At 43.6% G+C, this 27780-nt stretch overlaps 3 protein-coding genes across 8 annotated transcripts in view; all 3 read right to left on the reverse strand.

The window, feature by feature from the left end:
- Window positions 1–27780, reverse strand: part of LOC127674161 (UL16-binding protein 1-like) — a 564502-nt gene that overhangs the window by 321521 nt on the left and 215201 nt on the right. The window lies entirely within an intron of this gene.
- LOC127674162 (UL16-binding protein 1-like) overlaps window positions 1–27780 on the reverse strand; it is a 231608-nt gene that overhangs the window by 152679 nt on the left and 51149 nt on the right. The gene's annotated exons all lie outside the window — the stretch shown is intronic.
- On the reverse strand, window positions 6159–27762 carry LOC127674163 (UL16-binding protein 1-like). Its single transcript, XM_052170020.1, has 5 exons — window positions 27497–27762; window positions 13873–14121; window positions 13252–13533; window positions 8095–8295; window positions 6159–6660 (listed from the first exon to the last, which is right to left on the reverse strand). Exons 1-4 carry the CDS (start codon window positions 27591–27593, stop codon window positions 8111–8113), a joined length of 813 nt encoding a protein of 270 aa, XP_052025980.1. The 5' UTR covers window positions 27594–27762; the 3' UTR covers window positions 6159–6660; window positions 8095–8110.

The raw sequence follows: 27780 nt of genomic DNA on the forward strand, positions 1-27780 counted from the left end.
TCATACATTTTAATAGTTCAGCCTCTATGGAAATATAGACTTTTTAAAAATGAAAATTATCTTTAAAAAATGTAAAGTCTAGCCAGGCAGAGCATCTCTATAATCCCATCATTCTGGGAGGCAGAGGCAGGCAGATTTCTGAGTTCGAGGCCAGCCTGGTCTACAGAGTAAGTTCCAGGACAGCCAGGGTTATAAGAAGAAACCATGTCTTGGAAAAAAAAAAAAAACAAAATCCAAAAAACAAAACAAAACAAAACAAAAACAAAAAAAAAAAAAAAATTAAAGACTCTGTGTGCTTCTTTAATTGCCAAAATGAAGTTCAAATCTTTCTATTTCAAAAGGGAAGAACCAAAGCACTACTGCAATACGAACAAAGGAAAATCTATCTACACCCACAAATAACTCACTATTCAATGTCTGGCATCCACTCACAGTCTTCTAGATCCTCCAAATGTTTTGGCCACGTCTCTAGCTCTGCCCCACACAGCACACAGCTTGTCTTCGAGGCTCCAGCTGGCTCCCCTCCACTGCAGAGGCAGTGCTCGCTGGTCAACCCATGGTCCTGGCATCTTCAAAACACTGGTGTCTCTCGTTGCAAGTGGGCTGAACACTTACCAACAGCCTCACCTGGGCTCTTTCATGATGCCTCAGCCTCTCTGCTTGGTTGTTTCAGTCTTTGGGCTTTGACTACTCCTGAGGCCTCCCCTTCACCAGAGACCTCACAGAGGTAGATTACCAGAAGGAAACATCCACAGGGTAGGGAAGATATGAAATTTCTAGTGACTTCCCTATAGGGATGTCACAGTGTGTTTTTGTGTGTTTGTGTGTGTGTGTGTGTGTGTGTGTGTGTCTGTGTGTCTGTGCTTGTGTGTGTGTGCTACTTATATCCTTGCTCCCCTCTGCTAACTCAGTCTGCTTTCTTACAGAACCCAGGACCACCATTCCAGTGGGGACCTGAGCAAAAATATGCTGGGCCCTCCCACATGATTCATTAAACTAGTCAATGCCCAATAGTATTGGCTACAAGTCAATATTATAACAGCATTTTTTCACTACAAGCTCCCTCCACTCTGATAAGTCCATCTTGTGTGCAATGGACATAAGACTCACCCGCACACCCTCAGAGCTGACTTGTAGTCTGTTTCAGGTTGCAGTGTCCCGAGGACATGTTTGATGTCAGTCATCTGCTCAGTTGGTCTGTGCAGTTAAGGTGAGGTTCTGTGCAGTGGTCCAGGAGGGTTCTTCTCTTAGGATGCCCAGAAAGGAGACATGCCTTCTGAGCAGCGGTGGAGAGCCTGGGTAGGCACTTTCAGGCTCAGCCTTGGATCTTGGTTGGCACCAACTCTGTCTGTTGGCCATGGTGGCTTCTACCTCACCAAAGGATGTAGTCTCAAAACCTGGCTAGAATGATGTTGAAGATATCCTACAGAAAACACTTATTTCCTTTGTAACAAAATATTTCTTTTGGGACCATCCTCACACTGAGAGCACTTTCTTGCTGATGGCACACCAGCTGTTTGCTTGGTGACACCACTCTGTGATGACTCAAGCAGGGATTCTGAGATCCTTAGAACTAAGCCTTCATAGCTGTGTGACAGGATTCTCTGGTGTAAGAGACCTGCCCTGTGACCCCAGCAGATCCTCCTACTGAACTCTGCCCAAACTCTGGCTACTTGGCCACCAGCCCTCCTCTGCTTGACACTTCTTTCCAGTCTCCCTCCCTCTGACCTCCCTTTGTTCTTGTTCCCCTCAGCCTCAGCCTGCAGGGCCCTCTCACTCACTCCTCTCCCTGCCTAGGTGTGGGCTTTACCTCACCCTTGCAGCAGAACATTGTACAGGAACTCAGGGAACAATTAGCAACTATCCTTCCTCCTTCAAACGCCTTCTGCCAATACTAAAGTGCTTTCTTCTCTAGCCCAAGCTGCCCTAAGAGGCTTCTCTTCATCGCTTGACTTCACTGTGTCTCCTTTCAAGGTTCTGCATGAGCTCTGTGTCTGAGTCCACCTTGTCCCTACTCAGGGTGCACCCTGATAAAGCTAATTATGGAAGATGGTCTTCATCTTTCCTATTACATTGCTGAGAGTTGCTTCTGTGTGTAAAAAGGAGAAACCATCCCTCAAATGGATAAAAGATACTTTTTTTCTGGAGACAAACTTGAAAGAATATGGCCAGCCTTTCAGGGTGACCATAGATTTAGGTTACCCTCACTTCTATCTGCCATCAGTTTTATGAACTTTTTTTTCCTTTTCTAAATTCTTTGTTTACATTCCAAATGCCTTCCCTTTCCCTGTTCCTCCCTCCTCATATGTCCCATAAGCCCTCTTCTCTCCACCCATTCTCCAATCTCCTCCCTCCCATTTCTCTGTCCTGGTACTCCCCTACAATGCTGGATCAAGTCTTTCCAGGATCAGGGCCCTCTCCTTACTTTTTCATGGAAGTTATTTGTTATGCTAATTGTGTCTTGGGTATTCAGAGCTTCTGGGCTGATTAATATCCACTTATAAATGATTGCTTTCCATGTGTATTCTTTTGTGATTGGGTTACCTCACTTAGGAGGATATTTTTCACTTCCAACCATTTGCCTATAAACTTCATGAATTCATTGTTTTTAATTGCAGAGGATTCTTTGGCATGCAATAAGGACACATGCTCCACTATGTCCATAGTGGCCTTATTTATAATAGCCAGAAGCTAGAAAGAATCCAGATGTCTCTCAATGAAGAATGGATACAGAAAATGTGGTATATTTACACAATGGAATACTACTCTTCAATTAAAAACAATGAATTCATGAACTTTTATTGAAAGATACAAGGAAGACAATTATCTTTGAAGTACATAGGTATGTACATCAGAAAGATGAGTTATAGCAAGCCTGGGAAACTCCTACTGTGGGCCTCAAATGTTAGCTGATAAAATTCTTAGCTACTGAGTTGGGGAAATCTTGAATGTATGTTCATAAATTCTAAGGATGTATCCAATAGCCACAAGAATGCCGGGTCATATAAGGAAGAAGGCAAGAAGTGGGCCCTAAGCAGGCCCAAGACAACGTATCTTGGGACCTATGGCATTCCACCATCTCACATCTGTGAGGATCTACTTAGCAACTAACTTTTGCACATAGATTTCATTCTGTGAACTCCTGTTCACATATGCAATGGTGTGTGGGTGTGTGGGTGTGCATGCGCATGCACGTGCATGCACATAGCTGTACCCTGAGTATATGATGTGATGTATTTGTTTTCCACCTCATATATATGCTATATGGGAATGTTTACATGATAATGTCAGTCCCCCCAAGGTATTTAATTAAAATTGGCAGATAAGGAAGCAAGAGAATAAGCAAGCTTAGTTCAAATTTCTTTTATTTCATGTGATGCAAGCAAATCTAAGACATTGAATAGTTACAATTTGTGAGGAACAAAGGAAACATCACTATTACATGAGCAATGTCACCAGATTTTTGAAGCCGGGTGTGAAAAGGCACATTAACCAATGACAATGTAGGACTTGACAACATTGTACATCTAAACCCACTTTAAAACACAAAACATGGGGAGGATTGCTGTGGTCAGGGTTTTATACCTTCCAAGAAAACTAGAAACCTAAATTACAACCTGAGGTCCTTATGTCAGGTTATAAAGCCTTTGCTTCTACATTTCTTGGATTTTTTTCTCTTCCTCAGTCAATATTGTCATACATCCTGCCTCTCCTGAAAGCTCAAAAGGATGTTTTCCCTCTTTAATCACTGTAGGTTACAATTATTTATTGCTGCTCACAACAAACACCTTGTTATAATTCTGCAGTGTCTTTGGCTGGTCTCCCTTAATCTTCCAGTATGATTAATATCCATTAGATAAGAAGGCACTACGATGGAGATAGCATTGTGGCAGGGCTTTCTATCACTACCATATACACCTACACCTATCTGTTGGCACCGAGGAACACTTGACCTCTGAGTGATGTCAAAGTCTGACCTCCAACCTCATGCAACAACTCCCCTTCCGCTCTCCAAAATGTAGGTCAATCTCTTCTTAAGTTTTATGGTCTTATGACCCTATGAGAGCTCAGCACCCCAGACAGGGCTCTCAATATTCATTCTCAGCAACAGAGCCCTCCCAAAAGGAAAGCATTTGCATCATTTAGCCACGACATGATCTGCCCATCTTTCAGGAGAGCAATACAGACTCAAAGAGTCCCTTCCTTCACAATAAAATGCAAATATTCTCTTTTAACAACCAGAATCTCCTGTTTGGAGTCTCACTCAGTTGCTCATGATAACTCACACAATCAAAAGGCAAATCCTACCCAACTCTGGAACCAAAGAACCAAAGTTGAACAATAGTTCTATGAAAGCTATCAACAGAAGATGTGAGCTGTTCCCCTCTTATCTATTAAAATACGAACATAAAATGGCCCAGAAGTCAAGGCCAGGTGATATCGCATAACTAGTATGAAAAATGCCCATTCTCTCTCAGGAACATTGCCTCCGGAGAAGTCACTAGCTATATTTGGGTCCACAGTGTCTATCATATATATATACATATATATATATATATATACATGTGTGCATGCTCCTTCATGCACTCATATGTATGGAGACTACACATTACCTTTGGATGTCACTCCTCAGGATGCCATGTACACTGTGTTTCGAGACAATATTTAATGTAACTCATCAGTTCAACTATTCCTGCTGAGGAGGAAGCCCCAGAGATGCTTTTCTTTCTCTCTCTGTCCCCTGAACTGGGATGACAAGCATGTGCCACCACACTGTGCTTGAGTTCTGAAGAGGGAACTCATGTCCTCATGCTTGTAAGGGACAAGCACTCTATGACTGAGCTGCCTCTTTGTCCCTTGTTCCTCACTAACGCGTATATATAATGTTCAGTCGCTGAACGTAACATTTCTATGAGTATACCATACCCCCTGGTAGTTGATGGCATGGCAGTGACGACTAGTCTAGGACTATGACTGTCACGTGTTCATACTCGAGCTCTGTGGTCCTCTTGGTCCCTAGAGGCACCACCTTTTGAGGGTTTAGCTTTTCCTTAGTCTGTTATTCATGTTTTTTACGGACATTAACATTTTTCTTAGTTTTCTTACGAACAGTATAAATTCGTAGTGTAGTATGGCGATATACCCATCGTATACATTAATAATCATAGATGTGTGATCTGAAGTTTGCTCACTTCTTTTTCTGCTTTCTTATTTATGTTTGCTAACCCACTGCTCCTGAGAGAATGGAAGGAAGGCTCTCCTGTTCTTAACACACCTTTCAGGTCTCATGCTTGAACAGTAGACACTGTGGTGTGAGACAGGCAATGGGCCAGTGGAGCAAGTTTAGTCTCTGTTGAACAGGGTTTGGTAGAGAGGATGAATTTCTTTCAACATTTCATTTGTTTAAAACCATTGTGTATTTCAGATTTTTTTGCCAATGGGCAGTTCATTTACTAGCCAGGAAAACATGTTCTCACAAATTCGTCTTCTTTTCCATCCTCCATCCTTTGCAATGGCATTAATTGCCATATAGTCCTAATCACCTTTGAAAACTGGTCAACACCTTGCCTTTTTACTCCAGTCTTAAATACTATATAAACTCTCAGATCACACATTGTACACCACACAGTTATCTTATGTACTTAAGTTACAAAATGGCATTAAAGAGTGAACAAGGTGCCATTAGAGTTCACAGAGACCAGACTGGAGGTGGAGACAGAGGATCCTAGTCCCACAGACAGGCTCCATGCAGGTGGTTAGAGCAGCTGCTAAGGAAGGTAGTGGAGAGCTGCAGGGCTGTAGGACTGCACCAGGCCTCAGGACTGAGTGAACTGCAGAGGAGAGGTGCGGGACCCCAGGATCCAGCAGGTAAGGTGCAGACCCACATTAGCATGGAGCAGCAAATGAACTGTCAGCCAGTGATTCAAGCAGGAGGCATTAGCAGTATGAGTGGAGCTGAAGACTTAAGATGGTCAGGAATCTTCTGTTTGCAGGCAGGACATCCAGGGGGCAAGTTTATGGGAGCCATTGACACTGCAGTGTTAGGTGGCCTCTTCAGGGTCAAGGTGAGGGTATGTTAGACCCTCAGACCTGGTTTCTGATATGGTTTTGATATACACATGTGCTCACTGCTTTCAACCTGTTTTGTAAGTGTATAGGTGACATATTTTTACTTCGGGGATTAAAGTAATTATTAGCCTTTCCATCATGGATAGCCCTGGGATGACTTGTGTCTGTGTGGAAAGTGAGGTGTCATGTTACCCTACATCTGCATTGCACTCAGAAGGGAGCCAACTTCTGCTTCTATAAGAGGGTCACCCAGGGTAAGCCCTTGTTTTGTACAGTGAGGAGTAATTTAGCATCCTGCCCAGCTTGATCTCCACCATGCTATCATGTAAGAGTGAGAAAGTAAAGGAACAAAGCAAGAGGAAGTCCCTAAAGCAACAGCCTGGTGCACTCTGAAGCCCTGGTGCATGAGGCATTGAGAGGCACCAGTCTCATGGGTTCCCACCAATCTGGTCGGAACTCAACTACACAGATTTCTGAGATGTCATTAGAAATGCGTTTCCTTTGCTGGAGACACCACAGGAATATGTTGAAGAGTCACCCAATTATAGCTGGCGATGAGGTCTGCAGAGGAAGAGGAGCAGCAGGGAGCACCTATAACAAATGCAGTGTGAATCACAGTGTGCTCCTGGGCATCCATGCAGCATCCTGCTCTACTTCCTTTCTCAGACACTCCCCAACATCACAGATCATGGACCTCAGCTGCCCAGTCCTTTTCTCTTTCATTTTTCCTTCTTGATCTTTCTGCCACTCTAAGCTCTGGTATGATAATAGTTGAGATGTTTCTAAGGGTGTAATTGTACCGAAGCAAAAATTGTGAATAAAAAATAAAAAACAGGAAACTTGAAAAATGAGCAAATATGAAAGGCTAGTAAAATATAGTCGTGTTTCTGTCTTTGCTGGTCTTTTTACTTTCACAACTTTTTTCCTTGTGGAAAAATCTTCACTTTGTCCCCCAAACTGGTCTTTAGCTTAGCATATAATTCATTACATGCTTGAACTCTTGTAGCAATCCTCCTGTCTCACCTTTCCACAAATGAGAATTGTAGGTCTCACCAAACATATTGTTGGAGTTAAAAAGTTTCATTCAAAATGTTAATGAAACCTAATTTTATTGACTTAAAAAACTGATGTCACCTGATGTTACACCTGATGTTTGCCAGTCTATGCCTATAGGGAAAACTTTACGTCATATTAATATAGGTAGAACATTGGTATTCTTCACCACAAATCTGTACTTTGACTCTAGACTGTGTATGGCAAAAGGTAACAATGACAGCAGTGGGTTCATGTCTCACTTCACCTGCATAGACACAGGTAATGTCAACTTCAAAGGACAGAGACATTGGCATCAGTTTCACATGCACTGAATCGTGACTTTGTAAAGTGACCAAGTTAAATGAATGGGTTTTGTTGTTTTCTTTATTCTTTGGACAACATGTGACTATGCTGCCCAGGCTGACCTTGAACTTGGTGATCCTTCTACCTTGGTCCCCCAAGTGCTGGAGTTATAGGTCAGTCCCACAATGTCAACTCCATGGATAGTCTGTTCATTCTGATTCTTCTGCCTTAAAGGCTGTCCTAAACTTGGAGCTATTAATGTGCATACTTAGCCCTAGGTATGAAAATTATTTCATTGGATCACATGATCCAACAAGCAAGCAGACTATAATCACAGTCTTGGGAGAAGCTTATGTTGGATATGGGGAGGAAATACCTCATTTCCATTTTCCTTGTATCTTCTTTGGATCCTTGGATTTTCTGGCTTCTGGGAGGGGGGTACCTTTCCTGTTTCATTCCTCCTCTGACTGCAGAGTTATGTCTACCCTGCTAGTCTCCTATGCCCAATAATGGTTATCTCCAACATCACTGTGGAGTGATGGCTAAATATTGAGCCAAGTATCATTCTAGTAGACAGAGAGGACTGTGATAGAGAGTGGCTTGGATTAGACCATTGGGGCCTGTCTCCCATGTCCTTACTTGATTAATATACCAAGAAAAAGAGGGAGAGCCCAGCCCTTTACTTACCTATTTTTTCTCACTACTATAGCAGCAACAGCAATACAAACATTTCTGCTATAACTAGAATCACCCCGGGCATGTTTTGACTCTGTAGGTTACGTGTAGGTTGAATCTGGATGGAAGCCGTGGCTTTGGTGCTATTCCTGGTAGGTAGATTCTGGGTGGTACATGTAGGCTGGGTGATATCTGAGGTCTTTATTGGTGATCCTTTAAAGAAATCAGAAAAAAAATATGGATGAGGCTAGAAACACAACTCCAGGAGCAACTTCTCTCTCTGGGCAGCCAAAGGAAGCCATGTGTGATAACGATTTTCCAGACACAGCATAGAAAGTTAAATAGGATGTGTGAGTCAGATGTCCTTACTGAGTTTGTTTCACTATCAAAGGCAGCAAATGCCTATTGAACCAACAAGCAATGTGACAATATTTAGTGTGGTAATTAACTTTCTGGATGACAGCATAATTGGTGCTGTTTTCTTGTGCAAGAGAAAGACAGTGACAGCTTTAAGGATGAAGATGGAGCTGGTGGAAAGGTAACTGTAACAGAGGAAGAAAAATCCTGAAGTTTACAGTGGCGCATATGGACTGTTGGTCCAGGAGAATCCACTTAATGTCACATCATTGGTTAATAGCAAACAGGGAACACTGAGAAATGAGATGGAAAAGAGGAATCCTTGTGATCATCAGGGATCTCCAGAGAGAAAGACCATCAAGTAATCACTGGCTAAGTCGATCAGATTTACCATTATGTATACATGCTGGCATCCACACAAGGGAAATCATCAGACTTTTCAAGAGAACTGCCATGCCTTTCCAAGCTTGTGGGCATTTCCTTGTGGTAATATACTTAATGACTTACTTAGCATTTCCTTCCAGAATTTTAAGAATATTTTGAGAATGTAACTGATATCTCCCTGGAGAACTTATAGAGAAGGTTTACTAGTTCGGTGTTAGTCTCCATTGCCTTCATGGTTGAGTTGCTCTCCATGTCGTGTTAGTTGGATAAAAGTGAATGGTATATTGTCCATCAAGGGTGATGGCTCAGAAGGGATTATTGCACCTTTTTTGTTTCTGTTGAGATACCATGATGCCCTGCAAGATGTGATTACCTGAAAATGACACACAAAACCATCTTCCTCCTTTAGGGAGTCATCACCCCCTGAAATGTCAAATCTTCCTCCAAACACTTAGAGACCTGTTTTCTTTTGCTCCCTAACTTGCCTTTTTTTTACACCTCAGGTACTATGTACTTCCAGGTTCAATTTATATTCAGTTATTTTTAATGGAAATACATATATAACCTTCTCCTTGTATGTGCTGAGCTCTTCTTGTTTCTATCTTTTTTTTTTCCTTTTCTTTAGCTTCTATTTGCAAGGCATGGTTTGTCAGTATAGCCCTGTCTCTCCTGGAACCTTCTCTGTAGACCAGCCTGACCTAGATTTAAGAGATCTGCCTCACTGTGCCTCCTGAGTGCTGTGATTAAAAGTGCATGCTACCACCACCGAGCATGTTCTTCCTGTTTCTTGTTGGCAGTCCCTGTCTTTGTTTCTGGTGCCATTCTTACCCCTGGTGTTGACTGGTCCTGATTCCATGTTAAGTAGATGGTTCTTCAACTCTTCTCCAATGTCTTTCATGCTTTAGGTCAATTATTTCCACACCTTGGTGGCATTTACCTCCTTTCCCAGGTTATCCAAAGGCTTGGCCTTGTTATCACTATACTAAAGGAAAGGTATTCTATTCACTGAACACTGTCCTTCACACCAGTGTGAAGAAAGATCCTTGACAGTGAAGTTGAAACAGATAGAATATGGATCTGTGAGGAAAGCATGTAGGTGAGTTCCAAATAGGGAGAAGAAGGCTATAGGATTCATGTTCTGTGAACTTACCACTTTCTGGATACATTGGTGGGGACAACCAGATCTTTAGTGTTGGGCTACCTTCATTTTCATAGTCTAGAAAGATCCTCTGATGCTACCCTTGACCCCTCAGATGGACATAATGTTACCAGGAGAGTTTTGACAAACACTTGAAGTGACTTTTTCTAAGTATATAGGTAGAAAATGCACAAGATCTCATCTATGCAACTGGTAATTTTACTCTGGCTGATGAGAGAACACCTTTTCAAGAAGGGAAGATATCATAAGGATGCCTGACAAATTTGTCTTGGGTCCTAAGTGTTCGGGGGAGGTTTCCTGCAGAAAAGTTGCCTATTGAAACATTTGGGAAGCTGCTAGCTATGGTCATATTATCTAATGCCAATCTTGGTGCTCTTAATCTGGGCACTGAATATTTAGGTTCCTCTATAGTTAAATCACCACTTTGAAGGATATACATTTGGCTGTGTAGTAGAAAATGTAGTAGAACTGTATATCCTCTGCCATTATTTGTTGGAAGTATGCAATTTTGCATTTTCATTTTAATTTTACACAGGATTACAACTGCATAAATTTCAAAGGAGATTTTGAACTTTGCACATTTCAACAAGTTTGAGAGTGTTAGAAAATATGGGGAGTTTTGAAGTTGGAATAAATATGCTTCCACATTATGATATGGCTAAAAAGCCTTTGGGGGCCAGGGAGTGGAATGTAGTGATTTAAAAGTAAATGGCTCCCATAAGCTCATAGGGAGTGGCACTTATAGGAGGTGTGGCTTTGTTGGAGGAAGTATGTTTCATCATCTTCCTGGATATAGAACTCTCAGCTACCTTTATAGAGCCCTGTCTGCTATATGCAGCCATGCTTCCAGCCATGATGATGTTGGACTGAACTCTGAACCACAAGCCAGCTCAACTCGAATGTTTTCTTTATAAGAGTTGCTGTGGTCAGGTTTAGCAATGGAACTCTAACACAGGCTCTAACCTGCACAATGCCATCTGCCCACAGGCCAGTTCGTACATCTCAGCACACTTATGGTCTGCGGTCTTGCAGCAGCAAAAGAAGACATGCAGTCCTGTGTGAAGGGGACATTTACACTAAGAAGATTGAGAAGAATGGCAAGGAGTAGCAAAGTGTACCTGTACACAATCTCCCATGCAGGTTTTATCACTGAGCCAAATCTACCACATGTGAATTATAACTAGTCTGCTAAAGGATCTTGATAAAGAATGTTTATCCATAATGCAGCGTGCTTAGTCACTATAAAATACAAAATGAGACATTAGGAATACTCTCTCCAGGCCCAACCTTCTCCACTTATGGTATATGGGTTAACCACCTTCCTCTCTCCTTCTACACACTGCCTCCTCTACCATTTTTAATTCTTGTCTTCACATTTTGTTCCAATTCCTACACCTAAACTTTTGAAGTTCATTCCTCATGATTGTCTGAGTTTCTTTCTCATTTCATTAAAAAATTTGATGGACATGAAAACGAACCCTCTGCAGCCCCAGAACTCTCACTTTGGCTATGAACAAAAAGCCATCAAGGCTCACACATGAAAGTGGATATGATAAAAGGAGCACAAATTTTCTCTGATAAAAACTGGATTTAGAAGCTGGGTCAATGGATGGACTGCAAGTGGCTGAAGAAGGAGCAGTGAACAATGAAGGCGGTCCAACTAAAGCAACACTGGCTACCTCAGGCTGCTCCTCCTTTCAGGAAGATGGAAGCAGAGCACTGTAATTGGAACTCTCCAGTGCATTGGAAAAGGGATTTGCCCCTAAAGATGACACCAAGTTCCACCAAGAAGAGATGACTCAGTGCCAAGGATGCTGATGGAGGAAGGAAAGAACAAGGATCTGAGGGCCAGGCCTGACATTACAAACTCCATTTTGTATTTACACTCCATCTTATGTCAAATCTGTCCGCAGGCTGAGCTCAGTTACAGGAAAAATCACAGCATCTTCCAGGAACAAAGACACACATAACAACAGCCATAAGTTTCCTAACAACTGCCACTCCACCCTTAGTAACAGCCAATCAGCTCCCAATATTCCAGATCCTTTGAAGTAGATTACTTAAGTTAACCACAATAAGAAACTGAAATCATTGCTAGCCCATAGAAATGTTCCACCATGTGGTTACTGGCAATTGAACACAGGACCTCTGGAAGAGCAGTCAGTGCTTTTAACCACTGAGCCAACTTCCCAGCCAATTTAAATATATTTTGATCATATTCTTCTCCCCCAATTTCATCCAGATTCTCTTCTTCCTTATAACTACCCACTCAACATTATTTTCTTTCTCAAAAATTAATCCAAAGCACAAATACATCCACAAATGCCCAAAATATAATGTCAACAAAAAGAAAAAGGCAAAGACAAAAGAAACCATCCAATTATAACCTAATAAAAGCAAACACACACACACACACACACACACACACACACACACGCACACGCGCACGCGCACGCGCACACGCACACGCACACGCACACATCAAACTGAAAAACAAAATGCTGACATCACACATTTGTTGGTCAAGTACTTATCAGGAGATCTTCCTTGGCATGTTTGATATTCCCAGAATTATTCCAGCGAAGAAAACTGAATTTCCTTCTCTCAGCTGGTGTAAATGACAATCTGTTGTTAAACTTTACCCTAGTTGCTAGGTTAACACTCATTCATTTTTTCATTTTTTAAAAAATGTAAGAAGACAAAAAATATCATATCAAAATCAAATAATGTAGAGAAACAGAAAAAAAAAACGCAAGCGAATGCACAAACAAGAGTCAGAGACAAACTTGTTCCCATGGTCAGCACTTTCATAAAAACATTAATCTGGAACCCATAATATGGGCACAGGGGATCTGTGCAGACCTGTGCAGGCCCTACACATGCTGCTTGAGTCCCTGTGACTTCACATCCATGTTGATCCTGTTGATTTAGGGGCCTTTTCCCCTTGGAGTCCTCAACCCCTCTGGCTCTTACAAGTTTTCTGTCTCCTCTTCTGCATCATTCCCTGAGCTCTGGGATGAGGGATTTGTTGAAGACATCCCATTTGTGCCTGAATGTTCCAAGGCCTCTTACTCTCTGCATAGAATATCTGCTGTGGGTCTCTATGTTTAAGCAAGACATTTCTAAACACAGCACATTGGATCACTGAGATTGTCATGCCTGCATACATGTATTTTGATATCCGTGGCACACACATTCCTCCTCCCTCCTTCCAGATCCACTCTCACCATGAGACACGCAGAGAGCTTTCTCCCTGTCTTCCCAGTTACCTGTAGGCTCTGGATTTTCTTTCCAGTGTGACGTGAGCTCATCAAGGCAGGTCCTGCAGTCACCCTGTGAAGTCTTGTCTAAGAAGGCAGCTCTATCCCTGTCTTTCTTCCACTTATCCACAATCTTCTTGTATCTGGGATCCAATTCAGTCCAGATTCCAGTGTCCGGGTCAACATGGCATATGTTCCTTCCATTCAGACGAAAGACCCAGGATCCCCTGAAACGTTTGCCTCCTTCATACTGGCAACACATCCTGGCTTGCAGAACATGGGCCTCTGTGCCTATTGGAAAAAGATCAGCCTCTGGCCTTGGTTAATCCTATCTGCCTACCCACCCTCCCTTCCTATCCTCTGACCTTGTTCTTCCCTCTACATTTTGGGTTTGCTACAGGATGTCTGAGATAGGACTAACAGTGTTTCGTTTTTTTTCCTTTATGAAAACAGTGAATGTCCCTAATCTTTCACCCAGTTGTTTTCTATGGTGCGGGGAGGGGGGTATATATCTGATATATTCTATTACTTATTTTGTAGCAGTGGGCATTGAATCTAAAGCCTCATGTATGCAGGCAAATACTCTACCACTGAGATACATCTCCAGCCTTGTGTCCACTTGAAACTTACCATTGATTGGTGTAGTCTCCAATATGTCAGATAGCATTGCTTTGAAAATGTCAACTTCATTTTTCAGAGTGTCAGCCTCTTTTTCACAGAACTTTGTGGCATTCGTTCTGTTTCTGTGATCATCGATGGGATGACACTGGTAATCCTTATAGACAAAAATTTTCTGTCTGTTCAGTAGGCCATGGACTTCATTCCTCCATTGTCCATTTGACCTTTCAACCTTGAAACTGTAGCAAAGGGAAGCAGACTCTGTGAAGGAAATATGCAGTAAGGTTAAGGATGGGAAGCAAGGGACTCAGAGAGAGCCTGTATATATGAAACCAAGAAAATCCTTATGAAAGGGTGGAGGAGAGTGGAAGGGAGGATGAAGGGGCAGAGGGATAGTGGAGAGAGAGAGAGAGAGAGAGAGAGAGAGAGAGAGAGAGAGAGAGAGAACAAGCTCAACCTCCTTTAACTCTGCTTCTCCCCACTTCCTCCTCTACCATTTTTAATTCTTCACATTTTCTTCCAACTCCCACACCTAAACTTTTGAAGTTCTTTCCTTTTGATTACCTGAGGCTCTTTCTCACTTCATTAAAATGTTTGATGGACATGGAAACAAACTCTCTGCAGCCCCAGAACTCTCTCTTTGGTTGTGAACAGAAGGCCGATAAGGCCACAGATTAAAATGGACATGATAAAAGGAGCACAAATTTTCTCTAAGAAAAACTGGATTTAGGAGCTGGGTCAATGGTGGACTGCATGTGGCTGAAGAAGGAGCAGTGGACCATGAAGGAGGACCAACTAAAGCAACACTGGCTGCCTCAGGCTGCTCCTCCTTGGAGGAAGATGGAAGAAGAACACTGTGATTGGGGGTACTTTCCAGTGCATTGGAAAAGGGATTTGTCCCCTAAAGATGACACCAGGTTCCACCAACAAGAGAGAACCCAGTGCCGAGGATGCTGATGGAGAAAGGAAAGAACAGAGATCTGAAGGGCCCAGTCTAACATTACAAACTCCATTTTGTATTTACACTCCATCTTAGGTTAAGCCTGTCCTCCAACTGAGCTCAGTTATTGGGAAAAGCATAGCATATTCCAGAAACCAAGACACCCCTAGAAGCAGCCATAGGTTTCCTAACAACTGCCACTCCACTCTTAATAACAGTCAGTCATCTCCCAATATACCAAATGTTTGGAGTAGATTACTCAAGTTAATCTAGGCATAATATTTAAGGGCTCATTTGGGACCCCACCCTGTTCCTCCACCAGTTCACCCAACCTTTAAAGTCAAAGCCTGATTGTTAAGCATTCTCTGGATAACGTTTGTCTGAGTGTCTGGCTCTTTTCACTCTAGTAAATCTGTAAACCTGTGATTTAGCACTGCAACAGGGGACTGCAGCAAATGCACTGGACTCCCATAAGTCATCAGGGCCAGGAGATCTCCCAGATCCATTCGTAAGAAATTGGATCCCTGAATTTCTTTAGAGAGACATTTCAGGTCCTTCCAACTTCATCATCATCTTACTTTGTCACTTTTGCAACTGTATAAAAATTGGCATTCATATTTCTGTGCTCTTTTTGTTTGCATTGTGTTTGGTTTATTTTCTTGCATTCAAGGAAAGAAATATGGGACAGACATAGATGCTCCAATTTCCACCAATGTTTTTCCTGGACAGGTTTAAAGACTTTAGAACTAGGCTAGAAGGTAGGAAGGGCAAACTGACCACTGTTTTCAGGTTGGTGTGGACAGTATTCCATGTTGGCTGGAGACCTGAAGGGCCCTGGGACATTCTCATGTTACAGAAAGTTAGGATGTCATCGATATTTGGACCAGCTACACAGATCAAGTCCCTTACATTACTACCTGGAAAGACCTCATATACAACCTATCCATCTTACTGAAACACATCCCAGTTTTGAGACCATCTGCAAGGGACGGAACCCATGAGCTATGCTCCCAGACTGCTGACTCCTCAACTCCATAATCCTGTGGCCATCACTTATGGGCACTCCCCAGACCCCTAGTGTTCTGGCTGGACTCCAGCCCTATAGTCACCTGGCTATAGCCCCTCGGTTACCCGGCTTAGTATAAAAGAACGGTTCTTGCCCCTCCTCACTCTCTCTCTGGCCCCATCTCTCTCTGCCCCTCTCTCTGTTCCCCCCTCTGTCAATTTTCCCTCTTCCCACTGTGTGGAATAATGGAGCAGGCCTCTGCGTTTCCAGCCACCAGGGAAGAATCAAGCCTCGTCTCAGCCAAGTAGTTTCCTCAAACAGGTAATTGGGGGCCATGCAAGCAGCCCTGCCTTCTGAGCAAACACCTCCATGCTAGCCAGGCAATCTCTTGCTCTACAGGTAACCAGGCGCCCACAGTCCCTACACTGGTGCGGTCCTGCCAATTTTCCCCTACCGCCGATGGGTGCTTTGTCTGCCAGTGTTTCTCCTATGTGGGACCCATGCCACCGCCGCCCCCTTGCTCCATTTTTTCCCTACACCCAGTGGTTAAGAAGACAAGACAGCCCCTTGGTCGAGGATTAAGTGGCCATAGGTGTGTGGGTTCATTTCTGGATCTTCAATCCTGTTCCATTGATCCGCCTGCCTGTCACTGTACCAATACCATGCAGTTTTTAACACTATTGCTCTGTAGTATTGCTTGAGGTCAGGGACACTGATTCCCCCAGATTTTCTTTTGTTGCTGAGAATAGTTTTAGCTATCCTGGGTTTTTTGTTATTCCAGATGAATTTGTTAATTGCTCTTTCTAACTCTGTGAAGAATTGAGTTGGGATTTTGATGGGTATTGCATTGAATCTGTATATTGCTTTTGGCAAAATGGCCATTTTAACTATATTGATCCTGCCGATCCATGAGCATGGGAGGTTTTCCCATTTTTTGAGGTCTTCTTCCATTTCCTTCTTCAGAGTCTTGAAGTTCTTGTCATAAAGATCTTTCACATGTTTGGTAAGAGTCACCCCAAGATACTTTATACTGTTTGTGGCTATTGTGAAGGCGGTCATTTCCCTAATTTCTTTCTCAGCCTGCTTATCCTTTGAGTATAGGAAGGCCACTGATTTGCTTGTGTTGATTTTATAACCTGCCACATAAAAAAAAAAAAAAAAAAAAAGAAGACAAGACAGAGAAATCTAAACCAACTGCCTCACCCCACATGTTTTGCAGGATAGCAGACATGCAGATTTCCTTCTCTGCTCTCCTCTACTCTACCTGCACTAGCAGCAGGACCCTAACAACCTACAGCCAGTGCTTCTGCACACCAGGGATGGGTTGCTAGGGAACAGGCCAGTCACTAGACACTAGATACCACCGTGGCCCTCCCCCTTAGGGCCATGGACCCCCATATGATCAAGAGAACTGACCCTTGCGCTAAGGTCTTTCTCTTCTAGTGGTTTGTATAATTGGAAAATCAAAATCCCAAATGTTCAGAGAGACCGGGGGTTCTTAGAGAACTCATAGATTCAGGATTCTTTACCTTCCAACCTGTGTGGGTTGATTGTCAGAAACAGATATAGATTCTCTTCATCACAGAAGAGAGGGAAAGAATTACTAATGAGTCTCAGAAAGTAGTTCCAGGCTAGAACAAAAACTCTACTACTAATCAATTGATTATTGATACCTCTTATTCTTTGGCCAGGCCCAATATGGACTTCAACATGTATGAATGTAAGTGGAAGCTACGGGTCTACTCTCAGGCTCTAATGGGGGAGACTCTTAGTAGTTGATTGCCATCCCACTAATTTGGCTTGAATAGTCAATAGTAGACAGGAAGATGGGGAGCCCCCCTACAGCCTTACTTATGAGAATTATGACAGCATTCCAGACCTGTGCCTTTCTGGAACAGGAATAACCAGAGAATACTTTAGCAGTGATGATGGCTTCTCTCAATAAAGAAGTACCAGACATATATCATAAGATACACAAAGTAGATGGGATGCAGGAAATGTCCCTACAGGGGTTGTTAGCAGTCTTGAAGAAACTACAAAAACCCAGAGCCTCAAAGGAAAACAGGCTTGCTCCAATGCCCAACAGCTGTGGAACTTGACCAAAATCTTGCTAGCAGTCACAGCTGACACAGAGGAAGGAAAAAACACCAACAGTTGCTACTTCTAGCAATCAATAAAGCTAAAGACCATAAACAAGGAACAAGCCCCAAATCAAAAGAAACAACATGAATATTGTAAGGAAATAGGATATTGGATCAAGGATTGCCCCCAAGCAATCCATCCCTCCCAATAAATACCAGAAGGGGTTCAAACAAATGTGCTGGAATTAGAAGATTTGAGTGATTACAGGAGACAGGGATTGAACCACCTCTCCAAATGTTGGGTAACCATTACAATGAAGGAGAAACTCATCGAGTTTATACTAGACACAGGAACTCAACATTTAGTCCTCACAGAGGCTCATGGAAAACCATCAAACAAAAAGTTATGGATACAGGAGGCCATGTATCATGAAGTCATGATACAGGAGGCATCAAATACCAAACGAATAAAGGACTTTGAAATGGGATGGGTATCCTACATTTTCCTAGACATGCCTGGATGCTACTTAGGAAAAGATTCACTAAATATAATCAGGACCCAAATCATGTTCGACCCCAAGGAGAAATTTGTCACAGGTCAAGATAGACGACCAATATAGGCCTCACTTTATCTTTAGAAGATGAATAGAGACTATACAAAAACATAAAACCTACTGGAAAAGGAATCTCAACACGACTGTCATGTTTCCCCTCAGCATGGGGAGGGGTTGGGGAAATGGGAAATACAGTTCATCCAGTCCCTATTTGGATAGAATTAAAACCAGGGGCCACCACACCTCAGGTTAAACAATATCCTATGCCACAGGAAGCCAAGAAGGGGGATTACTTCCCGAATGAGAAGACTTAAAGGTTATACTTAACCAGTCTCCATGGAACATTCCACTCCTTCCAGTTAAAAAACATACCTCCAAATATTACAGTCTCATGCAGGACCTTCAAGAAGTCAATAAGCAAGTCAGAACATCCACTCCACAATGCCTAACACATAGAATCTGTTGAGCTAATAAGCCATCCAGAATCTGGTATACCATATTAGATCTTAAAGATGCTTTCTTCAGTCTACCCCAAGTACATAAGAGCCAGCTGCTATTTGCCTTTGACTGGCATGATCTTGACAAAAGATATGATGGACAACTTATCTGGACCTGGCTAACCCAGGGATTCAAGAATACACCCACCATTTTCAACAAGGCCCTACGTGAGGACTGGGCTGATACTGGTAGGGACACCCCTAGACCTGCAATGTGTAGATGACAACTTAGAGGTAAAAAAAAAAAAAAACAAAAAAGATCCTGGAAGAATGCCAGCAAAGCAAGGAAGACTTACTGGTGGCTCTAGGTGTTCTGGGGTACCAAACATGAGCCAAACAGGACCAACTATGTCAACAGAAGGTGACATACTTGGGCTACATTCTGAAGTATGGACATTCCGGCTGTCAGTGGCCCTAAGAGACTCTTGAAAATGCCCAATTCTGACCTCAAAGCAGAAGGTTCAGTAGCTCCTCAGGTAAGCAGGGTTCTTACAATTATGGATTATGAATTCACCAAAGAAAAAGAGACTTTCAACAGGACTGAAGCTAAGGAGAATTCTTTCCATGGACTTAGACAGTTACACTGATGGCTCCAGCCCCAGCGTGGCCTGATGTGACCAAGCCTTTTCACTTCCATGTGGATTAGAGCAAAGGCCTAGCCAAATGGCTCTTGACCCAGTTGCTAGGCCCAGGGAACAGGCCTGTGCCTGCCTGACAAAGAAACTAGACCCAATAGTGTCAGAATGGCTGCCATGCTTACAAATCTTCAGGGCCACTGGGTAAAGAACTATATATCTCCCCATGTCATCAAAGGAGTCCTCAAGCAATCCCCAAACCAATGGATAAGCAACACCTGCTTGACTCATTACCAGAATTCACTGCTCAACACCCCCAGAAATCCGCATCCTGCCAAGCACAAGCCTGAACCTAGCTTCCTTGCTCCCAGACCCACATCTCAAGGGACCTCTCCACGACTCTGTTGGTATCCTGAGACAAATACACAGGTTCAGAAAGAACTTATTTGATCATCCAATACAGGACACTGAGGTCTTTGGTAAACAGATGGTTGGAGATTCGTACAAGACAGAGGTATGTGGTAGAAGCAGTAGTGCCTGATTCAGGACCTGCTTGGGTTTTAGCCCAACCCACTGGAATTTCAGCCCAAAGAGCAGAGCTAATTTTCCAAAGGTCCTCAACCTGGCAGGGACAAGCAAGTCAACATTTACACTAATAGCAAATATGCCTTAGCCGTTGCACATATCCACAGGGCCAGGCATCAGGACAGAAGCTGCTTATGGCTGAGGGAATGACTATTAAAAACAAGCAAGAAACTTTACACTTATTTCAAGCCCTCTGGCTGCCCCACAAGCTAGAAATTATTCACTGGCCCCGCCACCAGAAGGCAATAACACCCAAAGGTAAATTTAACCAGAGGGCAGAGGAGGCAGCAAAGGCCACCCTGAGTCCACATCAGCCCTAACACTTTGGCTGCCAGATCCTGGGCCTCCCTCTCTACCAGAGAAGCCTAAGCATTGTCAAGAATACATAAAGCACATAAAAACTCAGATACCAATGGCCTACAAATCAGAGACAGGGGACTGTAAGTTAATCCTGTCAGCTTGCTCAGAGCCTGCTCAGACACACCCACAAGATCAGTCATCTAGGTAGAAGGAAAATGGACATGAGAGGGAAATAGGACAGACCATGCTTTGAAGGAATAGGAGGGTGGGATGGTCCAAATGCAGGTGCAAAGGGAACTCAGCCCTATGGGAGGGGTTGCTGAGATGGAAAGAGGGCAGCAAAGGTAAACTATAGATTTAGTAAGGACTAACTCAGGAATATAGGAGGGGAGTGTATTAGCCACATGGAGGTTAATGAGTGGCCCAGCCATTGAAAAGGCTAGAGCATATTAAAAATAAGTTAGGGTGTGTGTGTTTGGGTGTATATGTGTGTATGTTTTTCATTCTTGAATCCAGAACACTTGGGCAGGTGGCGATATGCATTCACATGAACCTGCTTGGGAGCATAGAGTGGTTTTAGTATTAATTGCATCATTCACTGCTCACGTAACACAGGGAAGGGCCAAGAAAATTGGGGTGGTCTGACAACTACACTGTGCTTATAGGCCCCAAAGTTCAGAACAGGTAGAAAGGATGAACAGAACTCTGAAAGAGAACCTTACCAAATTAACCCTAGAGACTTGCAGGGACTGGGAGGCTTTCCTCCCCTTCACCCTCAAAAGGTCAGGAACATGCCCTTGGGGCTGACGCCCATTGAGATCATGTATGGGAGATGCCCCTCCCATGATTCCCAAGTTAAATCAGATGTATTAGCTGAAGTGACTGATAGACATTTATTTGACTCAGTCAGTGTCATAGCTTATACCCAGAAGGACATCTGGCCACACCTGAGAGACAGCTCTGAGGCTACTCCTCTACATACACCTCATAATTACCTACAGGTGATGGGGTACTTGTAAATAGACATCAGAAACAGAGGATTTAACCCCCCTGGAAAGGATCTTATGTAGTTGTGCTAACTACACCTACTGCACATAAGGCAGACAGAATTGCCACCTGTCCCACCACACCCACCTTGCCTCAAAGACCCTCCTTCAGACCCAGAGGACTTCATAGCCATATGGCAGGAGGTCAAGAACAAAAACAATCCTCTGAAACTCAAATTGCAAAGCTTGTTGTTCTAATAGCTTTGCCTTTAACCAATAGCTGCTCCTCCTCTAACTCCCCTCACCAGCCTTACGTCCTAACTGGGATGATCTATAATGCCCCTGTGGGTGACATCCTTCAGCAGGTGCATAGGGTGGCCCCCACAGGCACCTGGTATCCCAACCTCATCTTCGACCTCTAGCACCTTGTGGTCTAGCACCCAACTAAAGGAACATTATTAACATGTCTGTCCAGGCCATAGAAGTGAAGTGGCAATATTAGGAGGGGTGGCCATGTTGGAGTATGTGTGCAACTGTGGTGAGGGCTTTAATACCCTAGGCCTAACTGTCTGGAAATGAGTCTTCACTAGCAGCCTTCAGATGAAGATGTAGAACTCTTAGCTCTTCCTGTATCATGCCTGCCAAGATGCTGCCATGCTCCCACCTTGGTGATAATGGACTGAAACTCTGAACCTGTGAGGCAGCAACAATGAAATGTTTTCCTTTTTAAGACTGCCATGCTCATTGTATCTGTTCACAGCAGTAAAACCGTAACTAAAACAGAAGTTGTTATTGGGAGTGGGGTATTGCTGTGATAGTCCTGATCATGCTTTTGTTTAGAAGAACATGGATTTGAGGACTTTGGATTTGGAAAGCAGAAGAATGTTTTAAATGAAGTTAAATGGGCCATCCTAGCAGGAGTATGGAAGCCATTGTTGCTGAGAGTAATTTGAACTGGCCCAAGAGGTTTCAGAGGAGAAAAATTTCAGTTTGTAGGGTATAAGCTGTTTTTGTAGTATTTTGGTGAAGAATGTGGCTTTTTGTCCTTATCTGAAGAGTCTACCCGAAGCTAACGTAAAGAGATTTATAAAGGAAGTCTCAAAAAAGCCCATCATAGACTTTGTTCTATGGTTCAGTCTCGTTAAAAGCATTTTGAGCAAGTGTAGCAAGTTTAGAAAGGAAAAATATGTAATATATGGTTCGAGTATTAAAGGGGCACCAGGAAGTGAATCTGAGCCAAATCCTGTGTTCTTGGAGATAGCCAATTATGGAATTGGGAATTTGGGGCAAGATTCTACCCAACTAAATTTAGATCCAGGAATGGTGGTACACACCTTTAATCTCAGGAGACAGGCAAGCACATCTCTGAGTTCAAGGTCAATCTATAGCACAAGATCCAGGAAAGCCTAGCTAAGGTGGTGAGCAAGTTGGAAAACAGAAAACTGGAAATAGAATGGGGTGGGGTCATAGTGCAGATCCAGCAAGCAGTAGAACATGGCAGCTTCAGCCATGTGGCTCTGGCTTTAGAGTCTGGAATTGAAGATACTACTGGAACAACTGATGTTGGTTAGCTGGAGCTAAGAAATTTGTGGTGATTAAGAAGAGGCCAGCATCACTGAGATGAAATCTTATGGGAAGTGTTTTTTGAGAACACAAAGCAGCTGTGTTCCAGAGATAGCCAAGGTTGTACGACATGCTGCAGCTGTACTTGGTAAAGTATATGAATCACCCAGGTAGTACTGGTTTTGAAGGCATGAAGGGATCATGCAGAGCGGCTGAGGCTTGGGACTGTGAGAGTTCACAGAAGGCATTGGTAAAGTAGCAGCCTCAGTGGCAGTTGAAGGATGGCCCAGGACTGAAGGGGGCAGGCAATGGAGTTGAGGCTTGGCACCATGAAGAAAGCCTATGATAGGCTATTTGCGGAGCCAAATTACAGCAGAAGACCCCAGTACCACGGGATGATCAAGAGAAGCAGCAGCAATGGAGTGGATGATCCTGAGCTTGAGTGCTACAGAGGGCCGAGTGGGAGAAGTGACACAGTCCTTTGGAGGAGCCCAGAAGATCATGTGTGTATACCAGACATTAAAAGAAGCTGAAACATGGAAGTTGCTTTGGTGACCCCCAAGTTATTTAAGATGCCAGAGCTGTGGGCATTCTGCTAAGAGATGCTGTTAACAGGGAGTGGAACTAGCCCAGGAAAAAGAAGTTTGTTGTAGTCAACAAAGATGAATAAAGAATTGGAGATATGAAGACCACTTTGACATCAGACATGGACGTGCAGAGTTCGGAGTTTGCCCAGTCGGCTTCCTCTCTTGCTTTGGAGATTATAGTTAAGTGATTGGATGTATCTCAGAACAGACCTAGAACTTTGGATTTTTAACATTGTTGAGACTGCTATAGACTCTGGGGACCCTGAAACTTGGGTCCCAACCCTAAATGTATTTTGCATAATGCTGATTAAGTATGGCCCCCATAGACTCAAATGTTTGAACAAGCCTATGGGGACCAGGGAGTGAAATGCGATAGTTTGTAAATGCTTGGTCCAGGGAGTGGTGCTATTAGAAGGTGTGGCCATGTTGGAATACTTGTATCACTGTGGGTGTGTGCTTTGACACCCTACATCTAGATGCATGGAAGTAAGCCTTCCACTAGAAGCCTGCAGTTGAAGATGTAGAACTCTTATCTCTGCCAGTGCCATGCCTACCTAGATGCTGCCATGCTCCTACCTTGATAATAATGGACTAAACATATAAACCTGTATGCCAGCCCCAATTAAATATTGTCCTTTATAAGACTTGCCATGGTCATGGTGTCTGTTCACAGAAGTAAAACCGTAAGACATGGGCCTACCAAGCCAGAGAGGACATCTACAGGAGATATCTACAGTGAGGATATCTACAGGAGACTTCTACACTGAAGACATCTACAGGAGACATCTACAGTGAGAACATTTACAGGAGACATCTACAGTGAGAACATCTACAGGAGACATCTACAGTCAGGACATCTACAGGAGACATATACAGTGAGGACATCTACAGGCAACATCGACAGGACATCTACAGGAGAATCTACAGTGAGGACATCTACAGGAAATATGTATGGTGAGGACATCTACAGGTGACATAGACAGTGACGACATCTGCAGAAGCCATCTACAGTGAAGACATCTACAGCCTGAAAGGCAGAACTCACTTGCACAGGAAAGACTCACAGCTCAAGACCAACTTCAGATGATCAAAGGCACCCAAGTCTTTACAGGACATCAATAAGAAAATGGAAGCAAGAAATAAAAAAGGTGCTTGTTTTCCCAAGGTGAAGTTTATCAATTTGGAATGTTTAGAATTTCGTCCTGATGACTAACCAAGATCCTACCTTTGGACAAAGAATCTTTGTGAAAACACCATTGACAGGCCACACCTGCCAAAAACCAAGTGTGCTACCTGCAGATATTCTCTTCCCTGCCTCTTCCCCCATATCCAATGCCCCAGTCTCAGACCCAGCTCTGTCCTAAGAACACCCATGGCAGCTCTCCTTGTCTCAAGCCCCAGCTCTCATATCCAGGTGATCACACAGGTCCTCCCCTGCTGCCTCCCTCACCCCATTAGTTGCCTATTTCCAACCTCCAGCTCCCAACAGTGCCTCGCGATCCTTACAACATAGCGATCACTTTACCCAGGACAAGGAGTGTCAAAGTGGACCTATACCGCTCCTTTGCTCCTGAGATCCAACTGTGAACTCCCTTTCCCTTCTGACCCCATCCCCAAATGAGCACAAAGACCTTCTATTCCAACCTTCCTTTTGCCATCTCATTCCAGTATCCCAGTCCCAATACCAGTAATCATCCTCTGTGAACCCAAGAGCTGAGCAGGCCAGGGAAACAGACAATGCACGACCATCATAATCTACAAAAATCCAGAGAGGAAACAGAAACCAAGGAACAAATCACCCACTCATAAAAAGAAAGGTCCAGGTATCAGCACCTAGAGCTATAATTATCCCAAACCCAGATGTCTAGACACCAGAGCAATCATTAACAGCCAGGGCAATATGTGTCCATGAGAGCCCAGCTGTTGCACCCATACCAGGCCCTGAAAATTCCAGCACTGTTGAAGGACAAGAAAAAGACATTAAAATAACTATATGAAGATTATAGAAGTCCTTAAAGAGGATATAAAGAAATCCCTTAAAGAATCTCAAGAAAACACATATGTTTGAAGGAAACAAATAAGACATAAAATGGAAATAGAATCACTATTGAAAACAGAAACGGAAGGAATTCTAGAAATAAAAACTTTAAGAATTTGAATGGGAACTACAGAGGTAAGCTTCAACAACCAAAAAGAAGTCATGGCAGAGAGAATCTCAGGAGTGGACAATACCACAGAAGAAATGGATACATTGGGCAAAGAAAACACTAAATCTAAAAATTTCCAAACACAGAACATTCATAATTGTTCCTGTCTGAAAGAACTGCAGGGGCACACATGGAGAGGAGCCTCAGGAAAAGGAGGACCAGAGACAGGCCCAAATTGGGATCCAGCTCAAGGGGAGGCCCCAAGGCCTGACACTAAGACTGAGGCTATGGAGTGAACACAAACAGGGTCCTATCATGACTGCCCTCTGAAAGACCCATCACATAGCTAAAAGCGTCAGATGCAGATACTTACACCCAACATAACCTGCTGACCCCTATGTTTGAATTAGGGAAAAGCTGAAAGGAGCTGAGGAAGAAGGAGAACTTGTAGGAGGACCAGCAATCTGAGCTAACCTGGATCCCCGAGATCTCTCAGACACTGGACCACCAACCAAGCAGCACACACCAGCTGATAAGAGGTCCCAACACATATACAGCAGAGGACTGCCCTGTCTGTTTTCAGTCAGAGAAGATGCACCTAACGCTCAAGAGACTGGTGAGGAGTTTAGTGGTCTGGTGTGGGTTTAGAGGTCTGGTGGTGTGGGAGATGGGGGTGGGGACATCCTCATTGACTGGGGGTGGGGGTGGGGGAGTTGGAGGGTGTTGGGAAGATAGGGTGAGGGGTGGGGGAGTTGGAGGGTATTGGTAAGATGGGGGTGGGGGTGAGGGAGTTGGGTGTGTTGGGGGGTGGGGAGGTGGTGGGGGTGGGGGTAGGGAAGAACTATTGGATGTAGAACAGTCAGAGGGTACACTAATTGATGGATAAAATCTGGACTGTAGAAAAAGATTAAATAAAATTTAAAAAATGATAATAAATAATTTTGAAGATTATTGCAATATGACATGTATTCTTTAGTGTCTAAAAAGTGTTTGGCAAATGAAGGCCATCATCATAATAATCTTTTGAAACTAAAATGTATTTTAATCTTTTGCAAACTAAAAGGAAGAAGAAGAAGAAGAAGAAGAAGAAGAAGAAGAAGAAGAAGAAGAAGAAGAAGAAGAAGAAGAAGAAGAAGAAGAAGAAGAAGAAGAAGGAGAGAGACAGAGACAGAGCGAGACAGAGAGAGAGAGAAGAGAGGGAGGAGGGAGAGAGGGAAAGAAAGAAAGAAAGAAAGAAAGAAAGAAAGGAAGGAAGGAAGGAAGGAAGGAAGGAAGGAAGGAAGAAAGAAAGAAAGAAAGAAAGAAAGAAAGAAAGAAAGAAAGAAAGAAAGAAAGAAAGAAAGAAAGAAAGGAAGGAAGGAAGGAAGGAAGGAAGGAAGGAAGGAAGGAAGGAAGGAAGGAAGGAAGGAAGGAAGGAAGGAAGGAAGGAAGGAAGGAAGGAAGGAAGGAAGGAAGGGAGAAAGAAAGAAAGATATCTGGGCTCCTAGTCATCGACTGAGTCACTGTCTGAGGGGTGGGGGTGAGGACTAGAAGGAACTTGGGACCTAGAGTATTCTCAAAACAGTCTGGGGGCTCAGGGGTCCTGTCCTCCCACACTGTGTCCCAGGATTCCTTCCTAGGAAGTCACTGGCTTGCTCAAGACAGAGAGAGCTGTGCTGCCCCCCACCCCCCCACCCCGCGCCCACCCCCAGGCTTTGGAAATTCCAGGGCTAGCCTCGAACATAGACAAACTGTGTCCCAACCCCCACCCCCACCCCTGCTCCCGATCCCAAGCTCCCATCACCCTGCTGCCCCCATAGGGTCTGGGGAACTCACCTTCTCTGCCTGAACACAGACAGACAGACAGCAGGGTCAAACAGCATGGCAGAGCCAGGCGGCAGAAAAGGACCTTGGTGGCAGCGACAGGCTCCATAGCTCCTTCTCCTGACCCTGGCAGCCAAAGGCGCGATTTTGACTCTCTGAAAGGGAGGGAAAGTCTTGGTCACATCCTGGAGATGGTCCCGCCCACAGAAAGTTTTTGAAACTTCCTCTATGTGCTCATGGCAATTCCTCCTTGATCTTGTCAAAACCAGCTTCTAGTTCCCCTTTCTCTGGATCCT

The sequence above is a fragment of the Apodemus sylvaticus genome, chromosome 23 (genome assembly GCF_947179515.1).
Source record: "Apodemus sylvaticus chromosome 23, mApoSyl1.1, whole genome shotgun sequence".
In the NCBI taxonomy this organism is placed as follows: Eukaryota; Metazoa; Chordata; class Mammalia; order Rodentia; family Muridae; genus Apodemus; species Apodemus sylvaticus.